General features: G+C 34.8%; 1 protein-coding gene across 4 annotated transcripts in view; it reads left to right on the forward strand.

Annotated features, from left to right (window-relative positions):
• CCDC178 (coiled-coil domain containing 178) overlaps positions 1 to 24,213 on the forward strand; it is a 477,586-nt gene that overhangs the window by 165,342 nt on the left and 288,031 nt on the right. For all 4 annotated transcript variants that reach the window (XM_033178030.1, XM_033178033.1, XM_033178031.1 and 1 more), the window contains 2 exons: positions 2,892 to 3,037; positions 6,529 to 6,688. In XM_033178030.1, coding sequence (XP_033033921.1) covers positions 2,892 to 3,037; positions 6,529 to 6,688 — 306 coding nt within the window. The remainder of the gene's footprint in view (positions 1 to 2,891; positions 3,038 to 6,528; positions 6,689 to 24,213) is intronic.

Genomic DNA, 24,213 nt, shown 5'->3' on the forward strand with positions numbered 1-24,213 from the left:
AACGATAAAAACCCTAGAAGAAAACTTAGGCAATACCATCAGGACACAGGCATGGGCAAGGACTTCATCACTAAAACACCAAAAGCAATGGCAACAAAAGCCAAAATAGACAACTGGGATCTAATTAAACTAAAGAGCTTCTGTACAGCAAAAGAAACTACCATCAGAGTGAACAGGCAACCTACAGAATGGGAAAAAATTTTTACAATCTACCCATCTGACAAAGGGATAATATCCAGAATCTACAAAGAACTTGAACAAACTTACAAGAAAAAATCAAACAACCCCATCAAAAAGTGGGTGAAGGATATATGAACAGACACTTCTCAAAAGAAGACATTTATGCAGCCAATATTGTGTTTAACCTGGTAATATGTCCTCTAGATATATGTCAAAGGTGATTCCAATAGGATTTGTTGGTGGAAAGCATGTGGGCCATGAGAGGGAGGTGTCCTCGTATCATTTTTAAAATGTTTGCCTTATAATGGGCCTCAAAAGAAATATTAAAAAAAAATTACAGAGAAAATAATAATAAGATATTTGCTGCATGTTTTCTGTGTGTCAGGCATTGTTTTAAGTGCACAGACATAACAGCTCGTCATTTCATTTTCATGATAAGCCTATGAAGAGTGTGCTGTTACCTCTTACATTTGAGAAATCCGATGCTTTGTTTTTTAATTAACTTTTACAGGTGTTCACACAACTCATTAGTGGTGAAGTTGCAATTCCAACCCAGACAGTCTGGCACTGAAGTAGATGCTCTTATATTATTGTATTGGTCATGTCACCCAAGTTTGCATACAATGAATTAAAATCAGAAATCAATAACAAAAATATAGGGCAATAAGAAATAAAAAGTATATGCACTACTAGAAATATTACCGAATCACATTTTTTATTAATTTGCTTCTGTGCTAAGAAATAACTAAAATACAAATTACCACTTATTTATACATGATCAATAATGACAAACTATATAGCAAAATTTATGACATAGGCCAATATAATATTTTGAGATTACCAATAAATGATTTTGATTTTTTAAAAAAATCTAAAAATATTTAACATATTTATTAAGGGCAAAGAATAAAAATGAAAATTAATAGCCACAGAATTGATTAAAAGGGGTATAATTCTATACACAGTGAATTGAATACTACTTTGAATAGGAATTTGTTTTAAGATCTATATGAATTGTATCATTTATTTGTAAAATACAAGTGGTGAAAACTGGATCAAAAGAAATAAAACACAAGAATAGATCAATGATTATAGAAGAAATTTAATTTGTCCAAACTCTACCAATAAAACCAAGAATCAGTCAAGATACTTTATGAATCTCTCTACAAATACCACTTACAGAGCATAAGAAAGCATGGAAATTTTCTAAAGTCATTCTATAATGAAACTAAAACCTTGCAATCATAACCAAAAATTAATAATGTGAGAAACAAATCCATTGGTGATCTTGCTTATGAGCATAGATGACAAGATCATAAATATATTAGCTAAATAAATTTTACAGTGTGCTAAAAGATATGCAAAACTATACAAAACCAGATTCCTTTGAAGAAGAGAATCTTCAGCTAAGACGAAGAAATGAATGACGAAATCTGATCTAAATGTCAAGTTTAGGGATAGAGAGCATGCAGTACTCATGAGTGTCCATACTCATACCTGTCTGCTCTCTGTCTTTGGGTTTGCCCCCGCCAAATAACTTAATACTCCAATGGGCCTATCAACAAATCCTAGTTAGCTGTATTTCCACTACATTCTAGTATAAGGAGAAAAAAATCCTTTTATTTATCAGTAGAAAATTTTCAGAACTTCCAGAAAAGGAAGGAAACAAAGCAGGAAGTATGTGAAAATTCAAATGCAGTACCCAACGTTCAAAATCTTAGACAAACAGTAAGGTTTTATAGGAAAATAAATATAAAATATTAGTTGTTATTCTTGAAATCTATGAGTGAAGAAAGTATTTGGAAGCATATGGGGAAAACAGAAGATAGTGGAGGCAGAAGGAGCCATTGAGATCCATAGAATCAGTTGGGAGAGTAACACTAATTAGCAGCCATGCTGAATGTGGGGAACAATTCAATAACAGTCAATCAGTGAGTCACTAAGTTCCATTTGAACACCAACAGTCATAAGGGGATGACACAAAAATAGATGCACAATCAAATGTTCATTCTGGAATTTTTTGCACAGGCCTACCATGGAAAACTGTGCTGGTAGTGAATATTGGCTTCTTTTGCTGGAAAGATCAGAACAATATATATCCTTGTCCACCTGCCAGTGGACTTTTACATGTTTGAAAACGAGTGACCACATGTTTGCATCTTGAAATGACATGCTTATAAAGTGTGCATTTAGGTGTGTGTTTGGAAAGGGGAGCAAGTTTGTGTAGGGCAGAGAGAATAAACATTTTTTATTTTTTAGAAAATTAATCAGATATAACAGTGGAGAATATAAACCTCAGTTGGTTTTTAGAGACAGAGTCTCACTCTGTCACCTGGGCTGGAGTGCAGTGGAGCAATCATGGTTCATTGCATCCTAGACCTCCTATACTCAAGTGATCCTCCCATCTCAGCCTCCCAAGTTGCTGGGGCTACAGGTGTGAAACACCACACCTGGCTATTTAAAACAATTTTGGGTAGAGACCAGGTGCTGGCTTTGTTGTCCAGGTTGGTCTTGAACTCCTGGCTGTAAGTGAACTCCTGGCTCCTCCTGCTTTGGCTTCCCAAAGTGCTGGGATTTCAAGAGTGAGCCATCAGGTGTGGCCCACTATTAACTTTTAATTGTTCACACAGCCAATGTAATTGTGTCCCTGAATAGCAGAGATTTGAAAATCCAAGTATTTAAAATAAAACACTCCTGTATTTTTTTTTCAGAGTAAACGCTCAGCAATTTTTAAAGACTTAGAAACAACTAAAAGTAAGACAATGATTTTTTATGCAAAAATAAATGAATTGAATGAGGAATTAAAAGCAAAAGAAGAAGAAAAGAAAAGTTTTGATCAGATACTTGAAGTGTTAAAGTAAGTACTTAAACTTTATCAAAATACGAAGTGTATTAAAAATATTAATAAAAGAAATAAGATGAAATTTCCATATTTAAAATGTATTCATAAAATGGTTCATATTTGTAATTATAACATAGTGTGGAATATGTGTGATATTTGATAATTTTAGTTTAAAAAGCATAATCATAAACTGCTTTCATTCATTATTGCTTCTCTGGGTTTGTTCTTATTTTAATAACTTGGAATGTTTCTCCCTTTCCAAGGAGGAGAACTTTTATTCTTTATAACATTAATAATATTCTTCATTACTTTCAGATGTATCAGTATTTATATGTCATGTTTAATAATTTATGGTTTTTCACCCAAATGTTTTTGATTAATTTCAAGGTAAGAGTTCATGCAATTTATTCAAATTTATCATCTTCCAAAGTTTCTTACCAGTCACCTCATGAGTCAGGGATAAAACTGGTCAGTGTTACTAAGGCCTTTGGCTTGGAGAATGATCATGCTCTCAGGCTCATTGGGTATCCATAGACCCTAACCTATTATTTACGCTTCCTTTACTCATTTTGCTTCTCATTTCCTATCTTGTAAAACATTGAGAACTGGACTTGGAGGGGTATTAGAGGAACATGCATTGGCCACATTTAGGGACAACGGTCTGCTTTAAATAAAGAAGGCTACTACAAGCATTAGCAAAATCATAATGCCTGAGGGACAAAGTGTCAGAAAAAGTCTATGCCCAGCCTGTTGCCTTGCATTTTAATGGAGTCACATCAATGTCCCCATCAAGCATTTGTTTAGCTATTATCATAGGGTAAAACTTATTTTCAACATGATAATTCAGCTTTATCTGAAAAAGACTACTCATATTCACTATCTTATGTGAAAAAGCAGGAAAACATATCATTTACTTTTAAAGATATTTATCCACCTTGTTTAACACCTGTCAATATCTTGGGACTCAAAGATACAAATATAAATGTATATAACTTACATTAAACTTATAAAGATCTAATTCAGGAGCTGATGAAAATCTTTTCTTCTGGCTTCCTCCCATTTCAATCCTAACTTCTTCTGAAGCTGGATCATATGGCCTTTCGGACAAGAGTGGTTTCCATGTCCCAGTGAATCAGTTCTCTCTAAACTTGACAAAACCCTGCCTTCCAACAAGAAAAGGAGAAAAAGAATTAGCCAATACTGTGGAATTACTTATATAACTATTAATTAGCAGTGGTGATATGTAATGTCAAATAATATTTAAAGGTACCATTGAACTACTTGCTATTGTGCCAGGTATGTCCTGGACAATATGTGTACCTAATCTCATCCAGTTCTTACAGCAAATGGTTAAATTGTATCATTTCCAACGAATGCTGAGAAATAGAGGCTCAGGGAACCTAAGATCACACTCTTAAGTAGTGGTAGAGCTAGCTTCAGCTTAGCTCCAACCTGTTCCAAATGTGTGCCCTTTCAACTAACCCCCTAAGATGGGATTACAAAGGAAGATCAGCTGTTCTATGAATAATCTACTGATATTTTCAATAATTTCCCATAACAAGTTACTTATTATTTATTGAGAACTCATAGTGGGCATACTGCCAGGCCCCAATAAGGACAAATAAATGGCAAGTGGAAAAGTGTATCTTCAAGTGTCTGAAGATCTTTGCAGGGAGACAAACCTCACATTTATAAGACAATTAAAATATGTTGTTAAAAATAATGGCAATCAAAGCCATCCTTGACCCTCACTTAATTTTTATAATTGCTTCTTAACTAGAAAGTGGAAATTTAAAATCCAGACCCATAAGACTTCAAAGTCTGCTTGTTTTATCACCGTGAGAAAGGAAACATGATTTTATTGCATAGATATGCACGTATATAGTGTATATAAATGTCTGTGTAGATATAATTAATAAAATGCTATAATTAATATAATTCAATATCAAAATAGTATAGAAAACAAAGTACATGTAGTCAAGATATATCAATTTTTTTGGGAGCAACTATGAACATTTTATCGTTTTGGTCACACTAGCTCCTTCCTGTGTGAATTTCATTGGTTCTCTGTGCTCCAAGATGTCAATATCATTGGCTACTGATCAGACATCACTTAATAATTTAGAATGTTATTGGTATGAATGATGTAAATGAAATACCAGGGCAAGGCAGATGAAAGGGGAAAAGAACCTTATTTCCTGTAGAAGAAGAGGCTCACATCCACTAAGTATAAACAAGGTGATATGTTTTCAGATTTGCTGATAGCAGCTATAGTGAAGAGAGGGAAAAAATGAATACTTAATGTTGAACTGCTAAATCAGAAAAAGGCAGGACTAGATTTGAATTCTGGTTCTGTCATTTACCAACTAGTTGAGCTTACACAAGCTAATTCATTATCCAAGTTTAGGTTCTTCAACTCTAAATGGCTGTCTCATTATTATTCCATAGAGTGGTTTTTGTTGTATTAAATGGGATATTATTTAAAAGCAGAGATATTAGTTTAGCCCTTCCCAAAATATTAGTCTTGCTGCCTTTATAGTTAACTGTGCAAGTGATTAAATTTTCTATATCAGTAGACTTGTTAACTAATGTGAATAGAATAAGACTGTGCTGAGCTTTTTCAGATACCTTATTCTGGACACTGAGTTGCTGTTCAACTTTGAAAGCAAGTTATTGTTACCAGTATTGTTTTAACCACGTTTTGATACTTTTCTACTAGTATTGTTCCTTACATAACTACTGAGTTCACCATAAAAGTTATTTTACCTTTGCATTAGGATGTGTTTAATTGCAAATGATAAAATACAGACATGTACACAGATGCGTACATACACACACCTATTCATGTACCAGCTTAAACAATAAAAAATGTATCATCTTATTTAACAGGAAGCATAAAACAGTAAAGATGCATCATCTTACATAGCACCAGCTTAAACAATAAAAAAAGGTGTCATCTTATATAATTGTTAGAGCAAGCTGCAGTGTTGGTTGATTCAACAGTTCAACACTGGGCACTCATTTTTTTCTCTCTCCACTATGGCTGTTGGCAGCAACTTTGAAAGCATGATGTGTAAGTCACATTTATTGGATATGAGCTCTTCTACATGGAATTAAGTGCTTCTCACTCATTTCCTCGAGCTATCTTAATATATCTTCTCACCCCTGGACAATGGGTCATATGCTGGTTGGACTAATCAGAATATATCTCTAGAGTTACATGCTGCTTGGAGGAGGGGTTTTCTTGAAATGCTTAGAGAACAGGAGCATGCTGGACAGGCAACCAAGAGAATCCACTGTTTTTCCATAGATTTTCTTCTACCTGGCTGATTTAGATGTAGCCCTATAGAAGTAGGCCTTGGGAAAAACCAGGGAATTTTTCCAAGGCCTGTCAGCTCAAGGCTCTTCAAGATTTTTCATTTGGGTCCTTTTAAAATGTCTCATAAATGCATTTTGAAAAATAAAATGTGAATTGATTAGTGGCACATGGAATTTTTTATTCATAGGAACAAATTTGTAACTATGAGATTTAAAAGGGAACATGCACAAGCTGTGTTCGATCATTATATGCAAGAGAAAAAAGACTGTGAAGAGAGAATCTTTGAGGAAGATCAGAGATTTAGAGTGCTCCTTGCTGTGAGACAAAAAACTCTTCGAGATACCCAAGTGAGTATTATTTTTGAATGTTTCAGAATGAAAGAAATATAGTGGTAGTCAAATTAGCAGATAGTTTGAGACAATTTTTATCCTGAAGTAGCAAGGGTGTTGAGATTTTAAAACTAAATTTGTTAGCATAATAAACCTGTAAGTTTTCATTGTTTCTTCTAAGTAATTATGATATATTCAGAGAGCATATTGTACTTTTCAATGCATATTATGTGTACTCTCATTTATTATCATACTTTATTTTATTTTGAAGTCTATTAATATAAAAATGTAGGCTATATTTATTCCACAGTCCTTCTGTGCTTTTAATGAAAGACCTGAGAATGAGAATGGTTGTCATTTGTTTCTGAATAAATATACTTTGAATGTTTACCAACCACTTTTTTGAGGAAGGAAAATACATCACACTCATTTGCTGCAGAAAAATTTTGCATAATATTCTAATGGACCTATAAATTTACTTGTTTGAAACAAGGAAATTATATTAAAATTTCTTTTAAGCCTGAATTTTTATTAATCAAATTATATAAAGCTATACCTATAAAATGTTTGCATTCAGTTAAATGATTCCTATCCCATTTTAAATTTTGCGATAGTTTTTGTTACATTTAATTGTAATGAATTAGTACCATATTGAAAATACATTTAAAATATTACTCATTTTTGGAAGATACAATGGGACATCTTTTCTAAAAAGCAAAACAATTTTCTGTACTATTTTAAAACTCTTTTCTGTGAAAGTTTTCAAAGTATATGTAATATCAATATGAACTATTTTTGATCCTCTTATTTGTATATTCAAATATGATATTTATATATTCAATTATTATATCAATATTTCAATTACTTTCCCTACTTTTTACATATCCAAAGACGTGTGAGAACATTTTTTTAAAGATTATTTGGAACAAATGTACATTGAATGAACAAGTATGTGGGTGAAAGAACGTACCTTCTTTAGTTCTATTGGTGTGGTTTGTCTATAAGAAAATTATTAAGAAGAGAATAATACTTTATTAATAACAATGCTAAGTAACATTCTTCTATTTTAAATGTGGCCATTACATTTTAAAAAAGGGGTTTCTTGACCTAAAAATATGAAAATAATTGGTGCCATCTAGTGGCAATATGTGATACCTCTTCTTAGAGCAGTTGCTGAAACCGATGGCTGAGTTTCAGATGTGTGAGCTACGAATGGATTGGCGGAAGCTTAGACCCTAATGCACCTCTCAAAACAACAAGGCTTAAGTTATTTGCCGACTTAAGCATTCTTCCCCAACTCATATTTTATTAGAGCAGTAGAATTAGTTATTTGAATTCAACCACATTTTTCAGTCCTAGTGGTGCTGAGAACACAGTGGGGTCTCAATAATCATTTATCGACTGGCATTCCAGCACTATAATGGAACAATAATAATTAGTGAAATGGCAAAAGATGGTCAGCAGGAGAAAGATGAATAAAACATCCTCTATAACCAGCCTCTAAATCACTGAGATTTGCATTTCTTTTCATCAAAAAGCCTGTCCCTACCTTTCTACTCCCAACTGTACCCACCCCCAGCCACTTGGAAGCATTATATGGTCTCATGATTTTTTCTGGGCACTGATCTCTATCTGAACTTGTTTTAGTAATTCTTTTATACCTGTTTTTTGTCTGCCTATCTCCTGTCATAATAATGTCTGCTCTAAGGGGAGAGAATTTTCTTTTATATACTTCTCTGTATCCTAAAAGGTCAGTACTATGTCTGGCCAGAAATACCCAATAAATGTGCATTGAATGAATAAATAAATAAATAGAGAATGGATGCTTTTTTGGATAATTTTGCTGTCCACATGCTTGATCGCAGCAAGAAGCAGGAGCATTTCAGAAACACTCTTCAAACTCCACCAGCCTGATACTCCTGATACTTTACCAAACTCATCCTGGATGCAAAAGCTGAATCAATCTCTCGCTCTGTGCCTCTCCCTCTCTCTCTCTCTCTCTCTCTCTCTCTCTCTCTCTCTCTCTCTCTCTCTTTCTCTTTCTGTCTCTCTCTCTCTCTCTCTCTCTCTCTCTCTCTCTCTCTCTCTCTCTCTGTCTCATTCTCTTCCTTTTCCTGATACTTCCCACTCTAGTGAAAATGGTTCAGTCATCTTTTGCTTTCTAGCACTTAAGGATTCTGTTAACTATGTCAACAGTGCTTGCCAGATAACCTTAAATTTATATGAAGTTGTCTCTTATCAGTTTCTTGGATAGCTCTTTGTTGTGCATTCACTTTATGTGACCAGAATCATAGAGTTTGAAGATGCAGAGTTTAGAAACTGATGTGCCTTATCATTAATGATGATATTTATTTATGATTATGATCAGTTATTGAGTGTTAAATAATGAAAAGACCATGTGATTTCTCATAGAAACCTGATCCCATCCCTGTTTAGGAAGTGGTAAGGGTGCAAATGTGTATGTAATGTAAAGGATCCCTGCAAAGAAAAGAGTCTCGTTAAAGACATTGTTATAAATGTAATGTTGCTAATCTGAGGTGTCCCTTTTGGGCAAAAGAATTGATCACAATTATGGATCATCTGTAGGGATGGTTTAATAAAATACTTCACAAAAGCCACAAGAGTTATGAGAAAACACACAATAGAATTAGAAATACAAATGAGAATATGTATTTCTATTTGAGAAAACACACAATAGAATTAGAAATACAAATGCAGCATATGAGAAAACACACAATAGAATTAGAAATACAAACAGCTAATAAAAACAAGAAAATACACACAAACTTCAGATAACATACAGACAGCATGGTTCTGGAGTTAAATTTGATCTCTCTTCAGTAGGCAATTCCATATCAGATATCCTTAAATGGTAGATTTTTTAATAATGTCATGGCTTTTTTACTAACTGCCTATAATTTGCAAATGCCATTGCTTAAGATTAAATTTTCAGTGTACCATATTCATCAGACGACTATAGTTCTAGCTCGTGATGTTTGTCCTTGCTTTTGGAAAGGTCTATACAAAATTGTAGGTTACATATGATATAATTTGTTATGAGTTGTCCTTAGAAGACCTGCTGCATCACCTATGTCATTTCCTTTCTCTGTGTGTTCTTTCCTTAGATTTGCTCTGCCCTCTATAATTTAGCTTATGAGAGAAGTACAGTGAACTACACTGGGAAGAACAATTTCCAGATTGAGTTCTAGTAGAGACAATGTCCCATTCCTTGTAGAGTTAATTGCTTTTTATTCTGCTTCATATTTTCTACTCTCAGGAAATACCTCTTCCTCTGGCTATAGCAGTCCCAAATTTGGATATTAAATTAGTTTTTATCCGTTTATGGAAAACTTTTAGCTTAATACACTGTTTCATTTGACCACCAAGTACTGGAATAGTAAGCATTTCAAACAAATTTAATCTCTGAGATATTCTAAAGATTATTACAATTTGTATATTATTCTCCTATTGGTCACTCATCATTTCTGCATTCTCACAACTATTTCATGAGTATTACTGTATTCAAGGCACTCAATGTTGAATGACCAAAACCCTACACTCCATTTTCAAGACACATCAGCAGGAAGACGGAAGATGTAAAAAACAGACTTGCATATAGTGGTCACACTCAAATTATAAATATGATGACCACATCCAAATTACAAACAGTAAATTGTGGCCTTATCCACTGTTCTAAGAATTAGAGATTACTTTGAGTAAAAAACATGACATATTCTGTGGTCTCAATTGTGGGAAATGAATGTGTGATAAATCTGGAAACATTTAGGGAAGCTGACCAATGGATTTCCCAGGCAAGAGTAATTTGCCTTAATGACAACCTTCCTGTCGCAAAGACTATTTTACTGTAACATGATTTTTTTTTAAGTTAGGAACATGCTTTTCATAATTAATATTTCTTTTAAAAGTACTTCTGATAGGATTGAGTGTCAATTAATCACACATAATTATATAAATTAGGCTTATCGTATTGCTTTTAAAAAGTAACTTGTTAAAATCTTCGTTGTTTGAGGAATGAACCTTTTAATTTGAAGATTGGCCGCAAGAGTGGTAATTTTGTATCAGTGATTACCTCATGTTTTTGGACAGATCTGGTGCTTCAGTCATCACAAAAACTTAACAGGAGAGAGTAGCACTAGAATATAGAGGAAGGATGGGGCATGGATATGGGTGATTCCTAAATATAAATTTAATAGATTTTGAGTGTTTCCTTAGAAACAAGGAAGAAGCTTCTCTTATTTGTGAATCTCTTTCTAGCATCATGTCACTCCTTGTGGATATGTGGCAGAATTACTGCTAATACTATATTAAAGCAATGTCTATCTGAAATTTAAATAGATTTTTTTATTTTCTGCATTGACAACTACCATTTTTAGCTTTTCTTTTTTTAACTACCTAGAGGCATCTATTGCAATTATTTGGCTGTAGTTCATTTCAATTTTTCTAAAAATTAGTATTTTTCTTATATAGTTGTGCTAATACCCAATGAACACAGTTTAGATATTATATTTTTCTCAGGGAACATTCATTTTCCAGTGGGAGTGGAAAATGAATGTTCCCTAAGAATATCATATCACTTTTGCAATGCCTTACCCCACTGTGGAGTAAAAGCAAAAATACGTGATTTTTCTCTTTTGATCAACTAAAATAATTATGTTTTCAAATATCAAATTGCATCTTTAAATATACCTTAATTGGCTATGGTTTATTAAATTTTTAATACATTACTAGATTTAATTTACAGACATTTAATTTAGAATATCTATTGGTCTATAATTCTATTTTATACTTTTTAAAAGATACTGGTACAGAGATTTACTACCATTTTTAAAATGAAATAGGAAGGTTTATTTCGTTCTTTTTCTATGTTAAATTGCATGGGGCATTTCAGTTCCTTAAAGGTTTCATATATTCTCTCATGATACCATCAAGATATGTGAAGGGTCTGAGATTTTACCCTGGCAAGTTAACCGGTTAGCCTGCCATAGTTTCACAGATGCTAGCAGAAGACGACATCAAACTCCAGCCTGAGAGACAAAGAACTCTATTACTACACAACAGGCAGCATGAACTGTTTCTTTTGGCTCCAAGACTCCAGGGGTGATATGAAAGTGGTCCATGTAGATGCTACATATATCAGAGGTTTTTATCACAGCTGACAAATTCTGAATGTAGGAATCCCCCAATTTTATCAGGTGGCTTCTAGCAAACTTACTCAACTTTTGCCTTGGAGGAAGACATTACCTTTGCTATACAAACATGATTGAAAAGGGAGTCCGAGATAGCAGCTGTTACAAGAAGTGTGTGGTGAATTCATGGTGAATTGCTCCTAACAGATATTACTGGAGCTTGGCTCTTTTCTGAAGAAAAACTTGAACAATATATTCTTTTTTTTTTCATTTTCAGTGATCAGTGTTTGCTAATTCCTTTTGAGTCAATGTTGAAAAGCTGTATTTTTCTAGAAAAAAATTATTTTAACAAGATTTATGATTAATTATCATTGAGGTATATGAAATACAGTTTTTAATTTCTTCCACTTATGTAGTCATACTTCTTTTCTTGTGCGTACTCCTTTTTTTTTACTTGATCAGCCTTGATAAATTTTTACATTTTGTTTTTCCATATACTCTGAATTCTTATTTATAAATATTCTTTTTGCTTTTTAATTAATTTTAGCTTTTTTCTTTATTATTTCCTTTGACTTTCATAAGTTATTCTTTCTTTAAAGCGACTTGAGTTGTCTACTTTGGTTCATTATTTCTCATTTAGCAATTAAAAACACATTTTTCAAATGATCAAGTATTCTCTGAATACAATTTAGGCAATTTAAATATACAGTGATCTCATTTAATGTTTTTAGGTGCACATTGACCCAATACAATTTAGGGAATTTAGCTGCCTCGAGGCCTTTTTCGGGGGTGGTGGAGGCAATTAATAAATAAGTAACTGACATAAATCATTATTTTAAAAACTTCCTTTTATCTCCCCAGGTTGAAAGCGGAAGGTGTCAGATGTTGTTTAAATTGATGTTAAACAGTCTGTTTAATTTGCGTGGCGGGGGTCCAGGTACTGTGGGGCATGCCTGCAATTCCAACACTTTGGAAGGCCAAAGTGGGCAGATCACTTGAGTCCAGGAATTGGAGACCAGCCAGGCAACATAGCGAAAACCCATCACTACAAAAAGTACAAAAATTACCTGGGTGTGGTGACATGGGCCTGTAGTCCCAGCTACTTGGGAAGCTGAGGTAGGAGGATCACCTGAGCTTGGGAGGTTGAGGCTACAGTGAGCCGTGATTGTGCCACTGCATTTCAGCAGGAGTGTCAGAGTGAACACCTGTCTCAAATAAATAAGTAATTGGCATGGAGTCTCAAACTTTTGCTCCATAGACAATTTCTGAGCAAATAAATCAATGAAATAATTAGTTTAATCTGGTTAACTAAAAATTCCACATATTGGAAGTTCTTATATTACAGTCTACTTGATCTGTCATAGACTATTGTGGTGTATTGAATTGCCTACTTGATTTATTTCTATGGGCTCTGCTTTATATATTTGTAGTTGTTGTTACTCAGTGACTATAATAGGCTATAATTATTAAATGATCATTTGGACTGTAATTTTTTTATAAAATGGCAGCTTTCTTTTATATTATTTTAAAGTTAATACTATTAACTCCCACTCTTCTGTGTATTACAGTACTTTAATTTTGCATTCTATTATTGACTATTCTGACTTACTTTTTAGATGTGCCTTCTGTAAGCTTTATGTAATAATATTTAGAGTGATTTTGCTTTTTCAACCCATTCTTATTTAGTGATTCGATTCATTTGTATGATAGCTTTATTGGTTCTTGCTTCTATCATTTTAATATTTTCTGTGATACCTTTCTGCTTTTGTCATTATTACTATTTTTTGGTATGTATACTATTGTTTAATTTTATTGCTGTTAATAATAGAAAATGGAGACATTCTACTTTTAGTTATATTATTGCTTCAAATAATTAAAGATATTCTTAAATCTATTTTGTATTAATTGTCAAAGTCACAAATCAAAAATTTTTACTTACTCCAACAATACAAACAATTTGGCCTCTTTTCTTCTGTTATCCTTTCTCCCTCCTTGCTTCCTGGTCATAATTAATTGTGCTAAGAATTTTGACTTTCCAATCATTAACGTGCCATTATTGTTTTTACCATGTAAATTGGCACTTTCAGAAAGTGTCTAGTCTTTTACATTTAATTTTGTAACCATATCTTCAATAATTATTTTTATAATATTCTACATAGTAAATGTAGAATATTATAAAATTTTTCATATTTGTTAAGAATTATTTTAACTATGACCTCTCCCACTTTAGTGATTTTAATATCAATACATCTCTTAGTTGATCAAGCCACATATTTTGGGATTTCTTTCCATTAGATAATTGAGTTTATACATTTTCCAAGTTGTCGTTATTCATTAACAAGAAATGGTGGTATATAAATTTTTTAATGTCACAATTTCAGTCGTTAACTGTAAAAGAGAATAATTACAAGATGTGCCTTCTAGACTCCTAGTGAGAAACATGTTAACATGAGCACTTAAAAGACTTTTTGGTACAAAATAGGTGCACATCACATTAACAGTTTCATTTTTGTCATTATTATTTCTTTCCAAAAACTGCAGATTTTGCTAATTTATTGGTATTTAGTTTGCTTGAGAGCAAACCTGAAGGTATTTTTTTATTGCCTTTAAAGATAACCTTTCATTCCTATTTTTGTTCACTTACAATATCAAAAAAGTTGCCTTTGTATATTTTAAATTAATAATTTTTCATTTTGCTCAAATATGAAAGATTTAATCTTGAACTCAGGGTTTTTAAGTTCGTGTATGGGAAACTTTTGTTCTATTTATGTCTTTCACTATTATTTACATCTATTTGCTTTGACTCTTTTAAAATTTGATACTACTATTCCTGGACTGTATGTTGTTTTCTGTTTTCCATATAATTAAAAAGCTTTTGTTTTCCTTTGTCATGCTCAGGGAGATTTCTATCTGTGTCCTTCACATTAGTGTCCACTCTGAAGCCACTGGGATTTTGAGGTTATTTGTTCAAGCTGTTGGCTTTCCCTAACTCTTACATAGACCTCATTGGAAATCCTCATTGGATAGAGTCTTAAAAGAGCTATCATAATTAGTCTTATAGACATTTGAGAGAAGAACATTCCAGAGACAAACTATTCAGGTGGCAGCATGCTTATACGTTCAAGAAACAGTAAGGCCAGCAACTCATGTAGGGCAGAGGGAGCAATGAGCAGGATGATAGGTGAGGCTAGAGAGATAATGTGAACCATTAAGGAATCTGACATTTACTCTGAATGAAATGGGGAAATAGTTCAGGTTTTGAGCAGAGGAGTGTTAAGTCCTGACTTTTGTTTGAAAAGATTGACTGAGGCGACTGGGTTAAGAATCACTGAGACTGCTGGTTCAGAGAACCAGAGTGGAAATAGAAGACCACTTAGGAAAATAATAACATCTATTTCCTACTTGTAAAGTTAGTAATAACAGTAATAATAACAAGATAATGAAGTCAATATATTACTACAATAATCAATGACTATGTAAATTATCTTGGCTTGTGAAAGAGTTACTAGGCATATCAAAAAAGCAGAGACAAGGCAAATGCAGTTGTAATTTACTATATAAATTAAGATAAAGATAATACCTAATAAAAAAGAAAAATAATCTATGTGATAGGAAAGCAGACTTATAAACAAAGTTAAAAGGCAGATGACTCATTGGAAAAAAAAATAATTGCAAAATATATGACACCTAATATCTTTAATTTATTGAGTGCCTATAAATGAAAAAGCAATACAAAATATTCCAGAAACTATGAAAATTCAGTTCATAAGAGCAAATATGTTTATTATATTGATAAATATTTCTGATAATCTCAAAACCTGAATTAACACAACAATGATATACCTTAATACAGGAAAAGAGGAAATTATGCTAATATCCAGAGTTATAATAGACGCATTGGAGATGTAAATTTGTCCATTCCTTCCAGATGGAAATTTTGCAATGTTTTCAAAACCTCCTAAAAGAACATATGCTATGATCTACTACTATTCAACATTAAAAATATGTCCTATAAAAATGATTAGAAAACTATACAAAAATGGTTATTTAGGAATTTCCAACTAAGTTTGCTTTTATATTAGTAATGTGATACACAATATGAGATAAGGCTGAGAATACAGGTCAAAGAGTATATTTTGAAGACCCAGTGAAAAGTTTACACTTAATTTGCAGGGGGAGACATGAAAACTTTTTATGGAGTGTAATGTGCTCAGAGATGAGCTGTATAGCAAGATCAATTAGAGAGCATCATATAGGATGAACTGAAATGAAATGTAAGCACAAGTTGCAGATAAAAGTCACAAAAAAGTGATTTCGTCGTCAGAGAAGTGATGAGGCACTGACGGAACAGGAATGTGGATGTAGACTCCACAAAGCCCAATGCCAAATCGTATGTCATGTGAAGAAAACACTAGAAGGTAAGAAGTGGTGCCATCCTGGCTGACTGGCAACAATTATGTTGGCATTATCAGTACAAAGAACTTTTGACGACTGGATTTTCTTAAAAGATTACCTGTTTTGAACATAGTAGATACTTTTTTTTTTTTTTTTTGAGACGGAGTCTCGCTCTATCGCCAGGCTGGAGTGCAGTGACGCGATCTCGGCTCACTGCACTCCCCGTCCCACCAGGCTCAAGCGATTCTTCTGCCTCAGCCTCCCGAGTAGCTGGGATTACAGGCAGGCACACCACTACGCCCAGCTAATTTTTGTATTTGTAGTAGAGGCACGGTTTCACCATGTTGACTAGGACGGTCTCAATCTCTTGACCTCTTCATCCGCCTGCCTCGGCCTCCCAAATTGCTGGGATTACAGGCGTGAGCCACCGCGCCCGACCAGTAGAGACTATTTAAGTGGAAATATGTACCCAGTTATTCATGCAGAGGTAGAGTTTGGGATAAGGAGTAAGAATTGAGTATAAGATCTGGGAGTCAGCCACTGCGTTGATAGTTGAAACCAGGGGAACACATAAAAACCTTGAAATAAAGTAGAAAATATTTGAAGACAGAATCTGGGTATGTTACTCCATACAGTATTGTTTCTCAGCTCTTTTCTATTCAGTTTGGTAAATGGGTTAGGTGGGGGCTCTGCAACATTTCTCCTTTGTCACCGGGCTCTAAGTTAGGCTTTGCCAATAGGGGGCACTAGAGGGAGACTGGAAAATTTAAGGAGAAAAAAGAAACTTGTTCCTTACTGCTTGCTTCCTCTGTGGGCTTCCTTTAGCTTCCTGTCTGCCTGTGGTTCTTGTCAGCGTCTTCCTAGGGAGCAGCAGTTCCTTCCCACAGCTTCACCTTAACACAACTCGCGGCTTTTGCAACGCTTGCAGAACTGACTTTTTCACATCCCACCTCAAAGACGTCAGAGCCGGCCAACTGGAGCCCCTCCTCTGAAGTCTGTGCTCCAGGCTGGCAGAGCCTGTTCTTTTAACCCAGAGACATTAGCATCAGTCCAGAGGTTTGAGTTTCAGCGCCACAGGGGCTCAAAAATGCCAAACATTGCCAAAGTGTTGAGTTATATATTCTTAACCTTGCCACTAGGGAGAGCATCACTGATAAAAAGAGTGGTATCAGTCCATTGGTGAGGGCAGAAGATCAAATATAACGATGAAAGGGGCAAGTGCATGGGAAGAAATTAGAGAGGGCAGCTTTAGAATACTGTTTAAAGGGCTTTAGTAATCAAGGAATTTAAATGTTTTATTTGTTTGCAGCTTTTAAATACCGGAAATAAATATTTTTCAGCAAAAGGGAAAGAGACAGGATTGAGGGAGAGATTGTATTATATGTTGTGTGATGCAGGATTTGCTTAAATATTTGGTTTGCATTTCACTTGGTGAATGCTTTGAAGTAGAGAATAATACCTCACTCCTGTTAGCCTTCCAGGGTCTGTCACAATGTCTAGGACACAATCAATTACCAACATTTGCTAAATTGAAGTCCAAATGAAGTGATGCAACTCTTTAAATAAGTGAAAAAGTAAAATTTATATTTCAGTTTACTTTGGCAAAGATATACTATATTGATTTTTGTTCATTCATTCACCGATTTATTTATTCATTTTGAAGTAATGTGTTGTCAGAATCTGTGTGAGATTCTGAGTGTGTTACAAAGACAACACCTGCTTTTAATTAGCCTCCGTAAGCAATGGTAAAAAAAAAAAAAACACAAGCCAATTAAAATAAGGTGTAACAAGTACTTTTCTTGAATTAAGCAGAGAGTTCTCTAGAACCTGGGAAGAGGGGCTTGCAGGAAATCTCCAAAAAGCTTGCGAAGATGAATATTTCAGAACTAAATCTTGGAAAGTGGGAACAAGATAGCCAAGAAAAGAATACTTCAAGTCATGAAAACACTAGGAGGAAAGGCATACAAGTGTCAAAAATCAGCATGCATTTAGGGAACTGCAGGTGGTTTATAGTGTTTGTTGATCAGATGCAGGGAGAAAGGTCCTACATACAGGTAAGAACCATGTCATGAGGGCTCTGAATGTCATGCTAAGGAGTTCGTATGTTAGGTTATGAATAATTGATCAGAAGGGTAACAAGCTACCCCTCCAGCTGAAAAACATCGAACTGAACTTCACAGATATTTCTGCCAGACTGCTGTTTCACATTAGTGTCGCATTAACAGGCTATAGGTAGACTGAAACATTAATCTTGTCAGCACTTAGAGTTGTTGGAAATGGCCTAGGGATGGCTCGAGATTAGGCTTAGAAGACTCTCCCATCAAAGAGCCTTGTCCCATTACCCCAGTGCAATGAAGTGAAAATTTCTTTTTCAGTGCATTCCATGACATAAACATGGTTCACTGTCATTGACTACATGTAATAAATTGGAGACAGACAAATGATATTTGATGAAGCTATGCCAATGAAGAATTTGGAAGTGAAATTATGAGGTTCTAGTGAGATGAAAGAGTGAATTCTGGATTTTTTTTTTTTTTTTTTTGGAGTTAATGTAGACAGAACTTGATGAGTCTTTCGGTGCTGATGGCGAGAGGAATTGTCTAAATATATATCAGGTTTCTGACTGTGACAACAGGAGAGTTGTGGTGTCAGCATCCAAAACCAGAAACTATAAATTGAGGAATAGATTTAGAACTGGATTCAATCAAATGTAAAATATCTTTGGAGGAGCTATTTAGAGTCCAGTGCCCAATTGAAAGTAAGAATCTGAAATTCAGTTAACAAAATATGGTTGGAGAAATTATAAGCATTTGCACTGCATCAGAGGCTTCGGGAAATCTTTAATAATACAGGAAACCTGGAGAAGAAATATCAAGATACAGCCCTGGTTGGTTGCTTATGAGATGGAAAAGGGAGTAAGAATAGAGACAACAAATGACTCAGAGGTTGTAACTAGAAAACAAGGTATAGGAGTTTGAAACTTCAGAGGTGGCATCATTCCAGATGACAACAAGTTAGAAGGGTGTCTGTGGGTATGAATGGTTAATGGAACGTAGAATTGAAGTTAACTTGATTTGAGTAATCCCATAAATTCTAAGATTAAACTGTTGGCAAAGTCATCACAATAGATACTGAAGTAAAAGAGAATGATGGGTGGAACAAGAGATAGACAGGAAGAGAAGACTGAGTACCATGGACCAAAGCCCTTGCTTAGTGTGGAAAAATAACCAGGAGACCATTGAATGGTAGGGCAATAGGTGGGAGAAGGTGGAGTATTATATTATTTGATCAATATACATTCGAAACAGGAGTATTTTCACATGAGCATGGAGGAATAATGGTTTGGAAGCAATAATGGACAACTAGGTATACACTAACTGCAATTAGACCTTCTAGTATATGGGTTCCTGATAAAGTAGCAGTCTCTAATTCAGACCCAGGTTTAATTATACGAACAGTTGTATCTAGTATTCTGAAATAAGGATAAAATATAGCTAAGCTTGTTTACCAAGAAACGGCACCTCTAAAGTTCACATTGGAAGGGTTTAGACTGGAATAATTGTTCAGTTCAATTAATAAGTATATATTGAGTTCTTGCTGCATAAAATACACTATTGTAGATACTGAGGATTGTTGCAATAAAGCACATCCCTTAACTCTGAGAAGCATATTAGCCTTACAGAGGAGAGAGAATAATAAACATCATTTTAATACACTTTGCTAACCAGAGACAGAAACAAGAAAGAGGGACAGTGTTAAAATGCAACTTCTAAACATTGCCACCATTTCTTTTATCAGAAAAGTTTTCAAGGAGATAAAGTGAGTTACTGGGACTGCCAAGACTTGATAGGTATTGCCTCACCTATGCCATTACTAAAGGCATCAACAAAATGTTAAGTTATTATAAGTATGTATTTATATATCAGTGTCTATCATCAAGAATTTTTACAAATTGCATAAAATGGGCTAAACATTGCTGAACATAGCATAAGACATTTTTAAATCTTGGTTGTTCATATAATTAAAAAGACCTCCAGTTGTCCTGTCCACCTTCCTTTAAATAGTATGAATTTTACTTGAGAGTTGTTACCTTTAAGAAGGTCACCTCGTCCTGCTTTCAGAAAAAATGAATTTAATGTTGCATAAATGAGATAGCTACAGGGTTATAATGTTCATAAGCATAGATCTTAGCCTAAAGTGTTCCACCAGAGCCAGTAAACTGTTTTTAGTTACTATACATTTCTAGTTCATTTCTATTTCTTTAAGCCTTTTAGGAGAGGTAGAGATAGGGAGATACAGAGAGAGGCAGGCTAGCTCTTACTTTGTCTTTAGTGAGTTAGCAGTGGTTTTCCGTAGAAGTAACAACACCAAGTGTTCCCTGTTAAAGTTAGGATTTTTGAATGTGGCCCTGATGCTCTGACAAATATCACAAATATGACTTGCACAGTGTCCTGTGGGGAGTATTGTTAACATTACCCAGGTAGCCCTCCCACTGTCTGATTTATTTCCTTATAGAGAGCATGTATACCTGACTTCCTGAGGGAGCTGCATATCTCAAATTTGGGTGTCATGATAATAATAACAGTTTGAGAGAAAATGAAATAGGCTATAAAGAGAAAGGAAATGGAATATATAAACTATTGTACAGTGTCATGTTCATTTTCAGTACTATATAAAATAATGAAAATGTTTTTCAATAACCTTTGTTGATTTTTATAATGTGAAACACACTTTATGGAAAAAGACAATGAATGTACAAAGCAAAAAAAAAAATTAGTAAAAATAGTTTTAGCTTTTGACTCAAATCTCTGCATTATTTCCCATAAGTTTAGAGTTGAATTCTGAAATAGAACAACTTTAAGATAAAGGATCCTTCTTTTCCCAGCTTTGGCAGTTCTAAGTTGATCTTTCAGGGTTCAAGTGTAAGTATTTTGTTGTTGTTGTTAAAGCAATCCAGTGTGGTAGGCCACAAAGGATTTATTTTTCTAACTTAACAGTTGCAGTTGGAAAACTTAAACTTAGAGATATTAAGCAAGACTTTCTCATAATCAATCAGCTTTTATGTTTCACACCTGGAATTTTAATGGGTACCCCTTCTACTAACCCCCATCACCCCACTACACACAAATATCCTGAAAGCGCTCAATAACAGTAAAGCAGTGGGATATTATTACCACTCACTACAAGTGCCCAGATACCCTTGCATTTGTCATTGTTCTTTGGGTACTAAGATCAAGAGGCTGGATGCGGTGGCTCGCGCCTGCAATCTCATCACCTGGAGAGGCCAAGGCATGAGGATCACTTGAGTCTAGGAGTTTGAGACCAGCCTAAGCAACATAGTGAAACTTCAGCTCTATTAAAAATTTTAAAAATTAGCCAAATGTAGTGGCACACACCTGTAATCTCATCTACTCAGGAGGATGAGGCAGGAGAATTGCTTGAGCCCAGGAGATCAAGACTGCAGACAGCTATGATAGCACCACTGCATTCCATCCTGGGTAACAGAGTAAACCCTGTCTCAAAATTAAAATGAAATGAAAAAATTAAGATCAATCAAGGGGAATTAAGGCCCAAGAAAGGCCCCAAAACTTTGTGATCAAGTGACTTCTAAAGTTAAAAGGTAGACAGAATGCAAACAATATATCAAGGCCTTCTCAAAATGTTCATTAGTAAATCAGGCTTACCTTTATAAGGGACACTTTACTCAGGTACATACAACAACAACAAAAAACTCTCAATTTCAGCAGGTTCCAGTCACAACACCATAACCATTACCTGTATGATGGGAGACAGGCAGGTGGTGTATGTTGGGCAGGAAATATTATCAGAAGTTATGAGGTAAGAAAATGTAGTACCATAATTTGCACCCCTAGTTTAAAGCCATGAGTATGCTCAGCTTTTGACATCTTGGCATGTGATAGGCCCTGAACCCATAACATCCAGAAATTTAAAAACCTGCACAGCCAGAGAGCACAGTCCCCACCAGACTGCCCTCACTTCAGACACCAGCTCGCTACAAATTTAGGGATCCCACAAGTAACCTCAGGTTCAATAATTTGCTAGAAAGCTCACAAAATTCAGAAAAGTGCTGTTTATAATTAGTTTTATAGTAACAGAATATAAATTAAAATTAGCCAAGGGGAAACACATGGCACCGAGTCCAGGAAGGGTCTAAATACAGAGCTTCCGTTCATCCTTTGCTCCCTGGAGACAAGGGTGGTGTTACCTCCTCTCTGCCACGAGGTGTGACAATACATACAGAGGATTGCCAACTAGGGAAGCCTTTGGTGTTCAGAGTTTTTATTGGAGCTCAATCACATACTGCCCCTGTGGCTGACCTTTATTCTCCAGCCCCTCCTGGAGATCAAGGTAATCACCAGTTTTTCCAGAGGTTGGAACTGATGCTGTCGTAATTGCATCAGTTACTGATAAAAGTAATTGCCAAAATAACTTTTGCACCAATCTAATATGTGACCCAAAGTCTCCATCATAAGTTCCATTATTAGACTGTCTAGCAACAAATCCCTCAGACAAGTAAAGACATTCCAGAGGCGCAGAGGTCATCCCAATAGGTGAAGGCAAAGGCCAGACTGCTCTTTAGGTAATTTGACTCTACACAAATAATTACTGAAGAAACCAGACATTACTCAACAGCGTGAAACATGAGTCCTTGCCCACATCCAGCCTCAGAGGATGCAGATAAATATGTAGAATTCCATAGATCATGCATTTCCAGTAGGGGAAAGGAAAATAGTAAAACATCAATGTAGTATAAGTTATTACCATAGGACTCTAATAAATATAGAAATGTGGTCTTGTGTCCTAAGAAGTTATTTAATCTGTGATCAATCATAATAGTAGATATTTTAGGAGAGAAACTATTCAAGATACTGTTCAACTGTCTGTGGAAGGGGAAGGTATATGAGGATGACTTGAGGAAAAAAATATCCATGCATCTGAATGGTAAGATTGATGGAGACGTATTTACATGGACTACAAAACACAGGAGGAAAAGCAGGCTTGGCAAGAAAAGAGCTGCAGAATGAAGTTATGTGTGTGTTGAGCTTAACATTTGTAGGTTGTTTTTGAAATGAGGCCTAATGGACAGTTGCATATTAAAGGCTGATTTTTTCTCTCAGGTAACCAGGGTAACTTTTGTATCACTACTGGGTCCCTTCTCATATCAAATATTCTCAGTGTGGCATTACAGCTTTTTAATTTAAGCCCATGAAACCCTAGAGGTTGGTTTCAGAGATCCAAAGATTTAGGTAAAAGATCAGGTGGGCAAGCAGTAGTAGATCATATAGATTCATGTGTGAATTATCTAGAGTTATATATTTTACTAAACTTTTCTTTAGTATAGATAGTAAAATTGTATTTTTCTTTTTTTTTAAATTTTCTTTCTTTTTTTTCTTCTCTCTCTCTCTCTCTCTCTCTTTTTTTTTTTAAGAAACAATGGCTTGCTCTATCATTCAGGCTGGAGTACAGTGGTGCTATCATAGCTCACTGCAGCCTCAAACTCCAGGGTGATCCCTGCCTCAGCCTCCCAAATAGTAGTTGGGACTTACAGGTGCATGCCACTGCACCTAGCTATTTCTCTCTCTCTCTCTCTCTCTCTCTCTCTCTCTCTCTCTCTGTCTCTTTTTTGTAGAAACAGAGTCTCATCGTATTGCCTAGGCTGGTCTCACCCTCCTGAGCTCAAGCAGTTCTTCCACCTCAGTCTCTCAAAGTGCTGGGATTACAGGCATGAGCCACCATGCCAAGCCTGAAATTGTGTTTTTCATTTGCATGTAGCCAAATATCACAGAAAAAGTTAACCAGAGAAATGAGTCAAGAGGATCATCATCATGTCAACTGTTGTATGAAATAGACTAGATACATATGTAAAGATTTCATCATAGAAAGCAGAAACACATAAAAAATGTGATGGGAAGAAAGTACGAAAGTTCAAACAGGTCAAATGCAAAATAGAAATACAAAGTTAGTTTTATTGCGTGGGGA

The sequence above is a fragment of the Trachypithecus francoisi genome, unplaced genomic scaffold (genome assembly GCF_009764315.1).
Source record: "Trachypithecus francoisi isolate TF-2019V2 unplaced genomic scaffold, Tfra_2.0 Lachesis_group19, whole genome shotgun sequence".
NCBI lineage: Eukaryota > Metazoa > Chordata > Mammalia > Primates > Cercopithecidae > Trachypithecus > Trachypithecus francoisi.